The sequence below is a fragment of the Oryctolagus cuniculus genome, chromosome X, assembly GCF_051225735.1.
Source record: "Oryctolagus cuniculus isolate XC-2025 breed Fujian yellow rabbit chromosome X, ASM5122573v1, whole genome shotgun sequence".
NCBI classification, from domain to species: domain Eukaryota; kingdom Metazoa; phylum Chordata; class Mammalia; order Lagomorpha; family Leporidae; genus Oryctolagus; species Oryctolagus cuniculus.
This window is the reverse complement of record NC_142888.1, coordinates 52704021-52716096: the sequence shown is the minus strand read 5'-3', so window position 1 is coordinate 52716096 and position 12076 is coordinate 52704021. Positions and strand designations below refer to the sequence as shown.

Genomic DNA, 12076 nt, shown 5'->3' with positions numbered 1-12076 from the left:
TCATCCAAGGAGAACAAATATATTTCAACTTTAGGAAGATAAGGGATGAAAGACTAGTTTGAGAGAAGTATGTGTTTTGCTACAATGTCTGTTGTGTGCTCTACATGCCAATCCCATGGGCATGTTTAAATTTTGAAAACCATGAAACATCCTTGTAATGCATAATTCTTGTACTCTTTTAAGACAGATTTCCTGAAGGTTTTTAAAAATGCTATACATAACAGTCACTTTATGTCGCTCCCCCTCTTCGTGGAGGAACGACACAGGACCCTGCGCTGTTCTTTCGTCTGCTCGGCCCTCCCCGGGTTTGCTGCTGGTTCTTCCCGGGTTGGCTACTGTCCCTTCCACCTCCGTGGAAGGGCGGTTCCCTCTGGCCACATTCCCCACTTCCGCAGGGGAGCGGCACACCGCCGGCCGGCTCTCTGGGGGCTGCACAGGTGTTCCCTTAGATGTTCCCCTTAGATGTTCCTCTTAGATGTTCCCCTTAGATGTTCCTGGTGCATGCAGTCTCTCTCCTCCTTTATAGTCCTCCTCCGCCAATCCTAACTCGGCTGCCCACACGCCGAGCACGCCGCTCTCCTCCAATCAGGAGCAGCTCCTGCAGCTTGTCAAGTTGGTGAGAGGCAGCTGGGTAGAAGCTGTTTACTCCTCTCCCAGCGCCATATTGTGGGAGAGCAGATGCATAGAATAAGTCTTAATTCCAGTAACAGTCTAGTCCGAGTTGCTCCCCACAACTGTACCCATAGATTGAATACACAGAATCTTGGATATTTTCACACATGATTTGTGGCAAAAATTTTTGAAACTAGGAATGTAAGGACTGGCTGCTATGCTGCTAAAAAGACAAAAGAAAGGGGGGAGGGAAGGGAAGGGAAGGGAAAGGAAGGGAAGGGAAGGGAAGGGAAGGGAAGGGAAGGGAAGGGAAGGGAAGGGAAAGGAAAGGAAAGGAAGGGAAAGGAAGGAAAAGGAAGGGAAAGGAAGGAAAGGGAAGGGAAAGGAGGGAGAAAAAAGAAGGAAGATAAGAAAAAAGAGTACACAGGGAAAACATTTTAATATGTACATGTTGCACCATTATATTTAAAATCAGGAATAACCAAGAGAGACCTTTTTTAGTACTTGGTGCAAAGTAAACACAATAAGAAGACCCTCAGTTGAGTTATGTTTTTGTTACTCAAAGTTAGAGAGAAAATGCCAGAAGGCCTATAGACAAATTTTTGACCATATAATAGAGGATATCATGGTGGCTGAGTTGAAGATCATCATGCAATTGAAAAATTCAAGTGCATTCTATTAATCAGATCCACACAATTTGACATTGTAAGCAGATATCAAATACAAGAGCAGCAACACTCTAAGAATCATGGGAAATGCAATAAATGGTATACATGTTGTGAATTTGTAAAAGATTAAAGTTAATCCAAATGGAAAGATTAAGACTGTGAAGACCCACATAAAAGAAGAGACATTGCAATTCGGTGGCTAAGAAGGATGGCTATCTTACAGAGAGCCAATTCTGAGTGTATTCATACAAAGAATGGGAGAACACACATTCACAATTCCTGACAACTGGGCATTAAGGGAACTTTTTTTTCTTTTTTTTTAACTTTTATTTAATGAATATAAATTTCCAAAGTACAGCTTATGGATTACAATGGCTTCCCCCCCCCAATAACTTCCCTCCCACCCACAACCCTCCCCTTTCGCGCTCCCTGTCCCATTCCATTCACATCAAGATTCATTTTCAATTCTCTTTATATACAGAAGATCAGTTTAGCATATATTAAGTAAAGGTTTCAACAGTTTGCACCCACACAGAAACACAAAAAGAAAAATACCGTTTGAGTACTAGTTATAGCATTAAATCACAATGTACAGCATATTAAGGAAAGAGATCCTACATGAGGAGCAAGTGCACAGTGACTCCTGTTGTTGACTTAACAAATTGACACTCTTGGTTATGGAATCAGTAATCACCCTAGGCTCTTGTCATGAGTTACCAAGGCTATGGAAGCCTTTTGAGTTCACCAACTCTGATCATACTTAGACAAGGTCGTAGTCAAAGTGGAAGTTCTCTCCTCCCTTCAGAGAAAGGTACCTCCTTCTCTGATGACATGTTCTTTCCACTGGGATCTCACTCGCAGAGATCTTTCATTTAGGTCAATTTTTTTTTTTGCCAGAGTGTCTTGGCTTTCCATGCCTGAAATACTCTCATGGGCTTTTCAGCCGGATCTGCATGCCTTAATGGCTGATTCTGAGGCCAGAGTGCTGTTTAGGACATCCACCATTCTATAAGTCTGCTGTGTATCTCACTTCCCATGTTGGATCGTTCTCTCCCTTTTTTATTCTATCGGTTAGTATTTTCAGACACCTGTCTTGTTTATATGATCCCTTTGGTTCTTAGTCCTATCATTATGATCAACTGTGAACAGAAATTGATCACTGGGACTAGTGAGATGGCATTAGCACATGCCACCTTGATGGGATTGAATTGGAATCCTCTGGTATGTTTCTAACTCTACCATTTGGGGCAAGTCAGCTTGAGCATGTCCCAAAATGTACATCTCTTCCCTCTCTTATTCCCACTCTTATATTTAACAGTGATCACTTTTCAGTTAAGTTTCAACACTTAAGAATAACTTAGCTAGTCCAAGTGAAAAATTCATGAATGTTGTCAACCAAGTGATTGCAAGAAGGAAAGATCTGGGGAGTGAGTGGCAAAGAAAAAAGGTCCATGGTAAGATAGACCTCATTTTGGATCTGTGGTAAAGAGGCATGGGGTTAATGGGGTGAGAGGCGGCATGAGGAAGCTCACCAAAGTGATTCCTGGTCTTACACAGCTGGAAAGGTGAACATCATACCCCAGCCACAGGCCTACCCTTGCTACATCTCCAATCAGGTAAGGAGAGTCTATTGCCAGTTGGGGAGGCTCCCACCCATCCACTGCCCACACCCTTTCCTCTGTATCCCAAAGACATGGGTTCCCCCTCCACCCACCTGCCATGTGACTTTGGGCAACAACACTTTTTTTACCCAAGACTTGATTTCCTCTGTTGCAAAAGACAAGGTCAACTGGCTGGTTTTGAAAGTCTTCAGAGATCTGAAGTCATGGGCTCCTGTATTTATTCCTAAACATGTATATACATCCTTGTCCTGGCCAACCCAACACATGACTGTAGCATGTATTCTCTGACCCTGCAGGAGACACCCCCAGAGGGACTGCTCTTCATCCAACCCCCAGAACCTACATTTCTGCCCTGCACTCCTGTGACCACTGGGCCACAACTGGTATTTGCTATTTCTGGACAACCCCAAAGGCCTCTCTTGCCTGGCACGTGAGTAGAATGCCAGGGATGAGCTGGTTATGTCTTGTGCTATCATTAGCCCAACCTTGTGCTTGATGCCATGAGTTAGGAAGAATTAGTTGAGAAGGTTCAGAATGAGGAATAAAATGAAGAGTTGTGGGCAATGCAAATGGCAGTATCTTAGACTAATTTGCAAGGACAGGGTTTCCCCAGATTTTTTGTTATCTATTTCTGAGACCTCGACCAGAGACTTTGTTCCATCCTCCTTTTCCCTGCCTGTGTTCTGGGAACAAAATTGTATGTGCATAGCATTGAAATGAGGACTAGCAGTAGGTCTGTCACATCATTCACTTTCAGAAAATGGCAGATATTATTCAAAATGAACAAAATGGGCCTGAATGTCCATTATGCAAAGCAGGACCCTGATAGGGAGGGCCATCATGCTCCTTAGGAAATCCCAGGGGCCCATTTTAGCAAAATTCCTATGGATAATCCAAGCTCCTCCTTCAAGTTTCATGGGGATTGGACAACATGGATTAGTGAACCAGTTATTGAATAGTGATGGTAATCACAGCTCTCTAGGAGCTATGCAAATTAAACATGACCAACTGTGTTTTCTCATCATCCTTCATTAAGTCTAGAGGGAGACAAAATGGCTGGGGTTAATGCCTCATGTAGATATGCAAAATAAGTATGTTATGAAAACAAATGAAACAGGGAGAGATTTCCCCAAACTAAGACAATATTGTCCCATGGACCTTTGGATTGCCACATGTAGACAACAAGAAACCCTGCCCTACTTCTGTTTACTTGTGCTCTATCTGTCAAAGGGCTTAATCCACTGGCTTTTCCTTTGCTTTTTTCCAGATGCTCCAATCTGATCCTTCAGCCCTGTGCCACCGTTGACACTCTTCAACTGCAGCCACAGGTCTTGGGGAAGGAAAGGGGTCCATAAATCTGTCAGGGGATGAGTTTAAAGAAACAGAAGAGAAGACATCATCGGGGAAGGCATAGCAGGGGATAACTGGAAGTAATATGGAGCTGAAGGGACATTTGTTCCATTGGGCATAGATGTGACTTTCCAGCACTGTCCTTTCCTTTGCAGGTCCCCAAAGCCTCTGAACAGGCATTGGTTGCTGCCTCTGAGTGGCAGCAAAAACTGGAAGCTGCTAAGGCGCTGCTGGCTCTGAGAAACTCGCGCCCAACATCAACTGACAACTTGCCTTAGGCCCAGCCCTGAGGCCTATCAGGTAGCTAACTTATTGAAAGGTGAACCCAGATGTGGGGAAAACTGGGAAAAGGGCTGCAGGTGGAATGGGGTCACCAACAGTCAGCAGATCCAAACCGGGAATTCAGGATTAATGGCTTGACGTTCTTTGTGGTTGGGTATTGTAGCTCTTCAGTGTGACTCCTCACATGGTACTTGAGGGTTGCCCAGGGAACTTTGAAATTATGAAGCTTTGTGTTCAGTGACAAGGGACCCTTGTCCTCATTTCAAGCAACAAGGAAATCGAGCCTCTAGGTAATAAGAACACACATCATAGCAAGTAGGAGACCCAGTTTCTTGATCTCAGCGTGGGGCTCTCTCCCCAGAACACTGTGGTCTGCTGTGGTCTGAGCAGGATACAGAGAGGTGCAAGGCACTTTGTGCAGAAAGGATCTGGACCTGCCTCTAGGGTCTCTCTGTCCAGTTTCCGTGTGGAGCTTGGCTGTCTTCCCTTATTGTGTTATGTAGCCAAATGATGACCTATAGAAGCTCTGGGAGGAAGAAACATCTGGAGGGTTGAAGGGCAGGGCTGGACACCTTCAGGTGAGCATGGTAGATGGTGTCTTGTGTGGGAGTGAAGCAACAGGTCTAAAGGAACTTCAGGAAAAAAGGGTGCATGGTGCACAGATTATGAATCACAGAGTTGGATGCTTGACAAGCAACTACAGGTGGTCATTTCTGAGATAGGGTGTGCATATTCCAAGAGCCAGGGCTTGACAAAAAGGTGAGTGGTGGCTGTTGTGGATGGATTCAGGCAGGCAAGATTGAGATGGAGAAAACAGAGGAGTTTCAAAGCAGGTGCAGTTGTCACCATGAAAGTTTATGATGGTGCTGGAAATCAGAGAGGAGACCTGGCAGAGGATGTGGCTGTGATCTGACTCTGAATATATCCTTTTTGTCTACAGCTCCTGCTGGAGATAGAACACTCCAGCTATCTGTTCCTTCTCTGTGCCCCAGGCCTGCAACCTCCAACTCAATGTCTTTTGGACATCTGGCCTGCATCTCTCTATGAGTAGGACCCCAGAGGATTAGGCAAGTCTAGAGCACTGCCTACTGGATATCCTGTTTTTAATTGCACAATGGCCAGTGCTACTCATGCTGAACATTAATAGTTAGAACATTCAGATATTTTATAAACTTGCAGATCATTATTAATATGTGGAATATTCTTTGATTGAGGTTGGATACCATTGTACCATCCCTACTGCTATGGATACTTGGATCCTTTGTATATCTTTGATTAAAAACAGAATTATATGCCCTAACCAGATGGATCTGTCATTGGGGTTTGCAATTAGTTAATATGCCAGTTTGTTTATTTTTCTTGAAACTGGAGACATACTCTGTACACTCACATCTGTATTCAAGCGTGTGTAAACATGATGCTGGCTTACTTTGTGTCTAGGTTTGTGTGCATGAACAGGTAATAAACTTATGTTGTAAGGCATGGAGATGTATGGATCTTTGTTAACCACACCAGAACCAAGATGATCTTGACTGTAACACACTTGTTCAACCCACAATTCAAAATATTTATAATATTTCCTAATAAATGGGATATTTTTAGCAAGGCTAGATAAGAAGAGGGTAGAGGAAAAAGATGGGACATTGATTCACTGTATAATCAAGTTCCTTTCCTTCTCTGTCATAGCCTGTTTTCAGTTATTCAGAAGGCTAGGAATGATGATGACCACAGGATCAAGCAGATCACGTTAAAGCAGGCCCTACTGGGTATGGACAACTGGCAGTGCATGCTCTCCCTAAAAAGGCAGTCGCTTCTTGGTTCAAGAAATTTATTGTCATGCAATTATGTGGGCACATTGTTAGTAATGCTGTTTTTTTAAAAGATTTATTTTATTTATTTGAGACAGAGTTACAGAGAGAGGTAGAGACAGAGAGAGAGGTCCTCCATCCACTGGCCCACTCCCCAAATGGCCGCAACGGCTGGAGCTGTGCCGATCGGAAGCCAGGAGCCAGGAGATTCTTCCAGGTCTCCCATGTGGGTACAGGGGCCCACGTACTTGGGCCATCCTCCACTACTCTTCCAGGCCATAGCAGAGAGCTGGATTGGAAGAGGAGCAGCCAGGACCAGAACTGAAGCCCAAATGGGATGCCAGCACTTCAGGCCAAGGCTTTAACCCGCTGCACCACAGCGCCAGCCCCAGTAATGCTGTTTTACAAGACAATCTGGATTCTGGATTTCCACATAAATTTACTCTATTTTTCATTGTTGGTTGAACTGTTTACATTCAGCACTCTTTGTGAGTGAAACCAAACATCAAAGTAAGATATCTCTGGCAAACAGCATGCCAATTCACTTTGGGTCTAAAGTGAATTGCATGGTTAGGGAAGCTGGGACCAGTAAAGATCAGAAAAATCAAAGAGGGGTAATGAGTCCCACCAGCTCCTACTTTGAAGCACTCATGCAGTATGAGGAAGGGTTGCTGTTTTTTGTGTAGTTGTACTCCCTCTATGCTAAGCACATAGATGGAACCTCTCCTAGTAAAGTGTCATTCTTACCATCTTATCTATGGGGAAGCACACTCAAGGAATGAGAAACACTTTTACCCATGGTTTCAGGAGAATTTATGGTTAAGGATCAGGAAAAACTCCATTTTCTTTGCTAGCAACTAAACAGCTAGTAATTATTTGCATAATAGATCATTGAACAAAGCTTCAAAAATCACGACAGCAGACAGAAGTCAGCAGATTTTTGTGGCGGTATGTAGGTCCTTCATTTCCACTTCATTGTATCTATCTGTAGTAATCAACCAGATATTCCAGGCTAGTCCTTGCTTCTTAGTCTTTAGCAGGAGTTATAAACATGCAAAGCACCAGAAATACCCACCAGACAGCCAGAAAGTCAACTGGACATGTCTGGATAGATGTTTATCCCCACACTGTAACCCTCGTTCTTCCTTCTTTCTCTTTTTATCCAAGATGATGGTAGTGCTGACATTCAATGTCACTTTGTACTTACTTTTCTGAGATATTGAGCCATCAGAGTTCTCAAACTTCTCTCTGATAGCAGAGAAGTCGACATTGACAGAGCCCACTGCCTGTGGGTGCTTCACCAGGCAGTTTGAGTCCCAGAGCCTGTGGTATGTTGGGAAGCCAGGGGCACCTGATGGGTGCCCAGTACCCTGTCAATCCTGCTATCAAGACTCAAAGTCAGTGGGGACCATGGATTTTTCCCTCTGGTAGAATCTGTGGATCACATATGTACACAAAAGCCTCTGGTCGATTGTTGCCTTCTCCCTGTCAGTTGCACCAGAGCTACTGCCACCATTACTGCTGAGAAGATGCCATCTTGTCTCAGCCAGATGCTGTGCACACACAAAAGTGCTTCAGCAGCTGCTGCTTATGCCCAAAATGGCATGACACCTGCCCTCTTTCAGCCGGTTGTTGGGCATTGTTATGAGGGGATGGTGAGAGAAACATGCCCCCCTTTTTTGACTGGCTCCATGGATACCCTCTCCCACTTAAGGCTCCAGGCTGGACTCACGACACACTCTCCCAGTGACTATATCAGCAGTGGCAGGGGTTGCTGCAGTCTAATCTCACCTCAGTCTCTGAGGCTGGTGTTTTCTTGGGCTTTTGGCTGCTGAAGTCATGTGTGATGTCTGTGTATATCTGCACCTTGCACACAGATCCATGATGTTCCCCTTCCTTCCATAGAATTTCCATTGTGGTTTTCTCTCTAACTCTGCCCCTGAGAATGTACTTCCTACAAGTTTTTAAACTACTTATCCCTAGCCTAGCAAAGTACACCATTCCCTATTCTACCATCTTGGAAAATCGAAGGAGACTTCTTTCAAAATAGGTCTCACTAACTGTTCCTGGTTATGTAGAACTACTACTGATGATGTCTGTCCAAGAATAGCCTATAGTGTATGACAATGTATAAATTATTAATACAAATGTAATGATCTGTACAAATATTGAGCAGAAGGAAAGTCAAAGGTATTTAAAAATCTCCAGTGAAGGAAAAAAATACAGGGCAGGTATTCTCACCTATGAAGTTAATATGAATGACAACTTTGCAACTGTAAATTATAAATATACATTAATGGGTGTACAATACATAAGGACATAAACTGTGACATTGATAAGATTTATGCAGATGGAGCTGCTAATTTGTAGACTTTTGCTATGCAAAGAAAATGTTTGTTATTAGTTTCAAAGAGAAGGCCACAAAAAGTGTTATATGCAATGGCTATCTTTGTGCCAGTGGAAATAGCTGCAGATTACACACAAATGAAAGTGATGAAGGAAACAATTCTGATTACTGGAAACACTGGTCATGGAAAGTGCAGGTACAGAGGGATGAACACAAGGTGAGCCATGAAGCAGAGAGAAAACTAGGCCAAACTTGATCTCAAACAATCATCAACCCTGCGATGAGTGCTCCTTCAGCAGATATCTAGAGGTGTGTGTTGGGTGGATCCAAGGGGCTCTATCCAGGGCTTGAGGGTGGGACAAGAGTCCAGAATGACAGCCCAGTTGTACATGGCAGATCTCTAATCAGCATGGGGGAGGGTATGATGACTGGGCCACTAGAGTGCCCTCATCCTGATGCAGCCCTAGGAGATAGATTGGCTCTGTGACACTGCTACCAAACATGATGTACTCAAGCCATCTGGTGAATCTGCAGTTCTTTCTCTGATGGTGCAAGTATTCTGGCCACAGACTAATCAGGACAGATCAGGGAGTAAGTACATAGTTTATGTGGTGCATTGTCCAGCAGGACATGCCCACAGTGAAACCTTACCCTTACACGGCCAATACAGCAAAGGACATGAATCCACTGTCACATTGTAGTTTCCATTGTGCCACTTATGGTGCTCTTTTCCTTTAATCTGCAAAACCAAAGATAGTCTCCAACACTTATGAACCACCATCAGATAAAACCTCTAGACACAGAACTACTGGCCTGCCACCTAAAAGTTGTACCCAACCTTGCCCCTATGAAAGCTCTGTACATCCCCAGGCCCCAGTTTTCCTCCAGTGAATACTAATGGATTCTCTGGATAAGAAGAAGCTGAGTTAAGATGTCTTCTCATGGGGGAGCACCAGATGGAAGTGCTGATCAAAAAGGTAGACAGAGCGAAGTAAGTGCTCAAAACAATGGGGTCTTGTTCCCTGAGATTCTCAGAGGTATCTGGTATCATGCATGGCATCTGGGGATGCTCTGTGAGGGATGAGACTCTGCATGGTCATATTCCAGTCTGACTGGGTGACTTAGATACTTCACTTGCTGGGAAATGATACCAGGGTTAAACACAGATATTGATCCTGGTGGCTAACTCAAATGTGATCCCAAAGAGGCCATATACAAGGTGCTGCACATGTTGCAGGTTCCCCCCACCCCACCAGGTAGCCACACTTATCCTCCAGGCAGCTGCAGGCCCTCACCAATAGGTGTTTTGTGCAGAAGTACCTAAAATAATTGAGTGCTATTGAAACTCTATTCACAGTTTCTTTACGGTCAGTTAACCTGTAAGCAAGGGTTATCCTGTGTTTTCCCACAGAATTGATGGAAATGGGATGTTTGGGCCATCTGCATCTGGGACCACTGCTGGTGCTGGAGAAATGCTCAGTGTGAGTGAATGTGTCAGCAGCAAAACTATCAACAGCAGAACTGTGTCCTGTCCCTGAAATGAAACAGCAAGGTGTGTCAGCCTATGTGTTTAGAGGGCTGCGAAAAGGGACCTAAATAAATGGACTCTTGGGTGCTGATTTCTGAGCAGTGAAGAGGATGGGGCACATATTTCCTGTTGTGTCATAATCCATTTCCACATCTGTTACCTAGTGGAGTAGATTTCCAAATGACTACTTGGAATGTGTTACCTTAGATGCTGCTACACTGTTCTGTAACATCTAATAAACTGTTGAGTTGTGTTTGTAGTGTAGGTTGACGAGAGGAATCAATCCAATGAAATTCAATGGCTGCGCCACAGCACCTGCCCGGCTTCCATAGCCTAGGCAACTCATGACTAGAGCCTAGGGAGATTACTGACGCCATAAACAAGAGTGTCAAATTGTTAAGTCAACAACAGGAGTCACTGTGTACTTACTTATCATGTGGGATCTGTCCTTAGTGTGTTGTCCAATGTGAAGTAATGCTATAACTAGTACTGAAACAGTATTTTACACTTTGTGTTTCTGTGTGGGTGCAAACTGATGAAATCTTTACTTAGTATATACTGAATTGATCTTCTGTACATTAAGATAATTGAAAATGAATCTTGATGTGAATGGAATGGGAGAGGGAGCGGGAGATGGGAGGAGTGTGAGTGGGAGGGAAATTATGGGGGGGGGAGCCATTGCAATCCATTAACTGTACTTTGAAAATTTATATTTACTAAATAAAAAAAATTTTTAAATTAAAAAAAATTCAATGGCTGCCTCTGTACCATTAAGGATAAGGAGATTGGCTGGTATTTGAAAGGCAATGGGGAACTATGTACTTATGCATAATTGGTAAATTCTTGTGTTTTATGGCAACTGGTTGTTGTTTGAAAGATTCCTGGCAAAAAACTTGAAGGGTGGAGGTGGAGATGAAGAGAGGAAGAAGAATTGCTGAGCTCCCTTGTGTGCTAAGTTTAAAATTCTGGTGTTCACCTGGATTGTCCTGATTATCTGAAAAGGTTTAGACAGGAACACCCATGGAAATCCAAGGCAAGATTGTCAGCTTATTCACTGCATACTAACAAAACAACTATAATTTGTCGTGGTACATGAGGGTAGGGGCATGAACAACACACACAATGTCTGTTCCAAGAATGGGGGTGACAATAGACTGGCACACTGGAAAGAGTCTTGAGTGCTAATCAAACAGCATTATCCATATAGTGTCCTGGAGGTGAGGCTGCCTGGGGAAAAAAGAGAGATCCTTTGCAGTAAAATGTGTCAGTGCTATGGAAGACATGTGCAAAGGACAGTGAAGCTGCCATGGGCTCAACAAAATGAAAGTATCTGCAAGTGTCCTATGGCAAGACTGTGGTTAAATCTTGACCCACTGGGGCTGGTCTTGTGGTATAGTGAGTTAATTTACTGCCTGCAGTGCTCACATCCCATGTGAGTGCTGGTGTGAGTCCTAGCTCCTCCACTTTCAATACAGCTCCCTGCTAATGCACCTGAGAAAATAACAGAAAATGACCCAAGTCCTTGAGCTCCTGCAACCACGTGGTAGACCCAGATGAAGCTCCTGGTTCCTGATTTTGACCTGCTCAGCTCTGGCCATTGTGGCCATTTCAGAGTTAAACAACAGATAGAAGATTTCTCTCGATCTCCATCTCTTTGTGTATTACTCTACTTTTCAAGTAAATAAAATAAATATTCTAAAGAAATCTTGTATTTTCTCTTTTGGATCTGGGATGGGAGGGGACAATGCAGTGAATTGGGAAGTGGTGGGAAGGAAGAGCCATAGCCATATTTTCAAGCTATAGGTCTAAGGACAGAAAGTTCATTGCCTGAAAAAGGTGAAAAGAGCCAAGATTTTACC

The 12076-nt window shown here is 43.7% G+C and overlaps 1 protein-coding gene across 1 annotated transcript in view; it reads left to right on the top strand.

Moving 5' to 3' along the window:
* LOC103351879 (doublesex- and mab-3-related transcription factor C1) overlaps positions 1-6006 on the top strand; it is a 32680-nt gene extending 26674 nt beyond the window's left edge. The window contains exons 8-12 of the mRNA XM_008272811.5: positions 2838-2896; positions 3199-3332; positions 4170-4230; positions 4408-4552; positions 5475-6006. Coding sequence (XP_008271033.1) covers positions 2838-2896; positions 3199-3332; positions 4170-4230; positions 4408-4530 — 377 coding nt within the window. The 3' untranslated portion in view covers positions 4531-4552; positions 5475-6006. The remainder of the gene's footprint in view (positions 1-2837; positions 2897-3198; positions 3333-4169; positions 4231-4407; positions 4553-5474) is intronic.
* The last annotated feature ends 6070 nt before the right edge of the window (positions 6007-12076 follow it).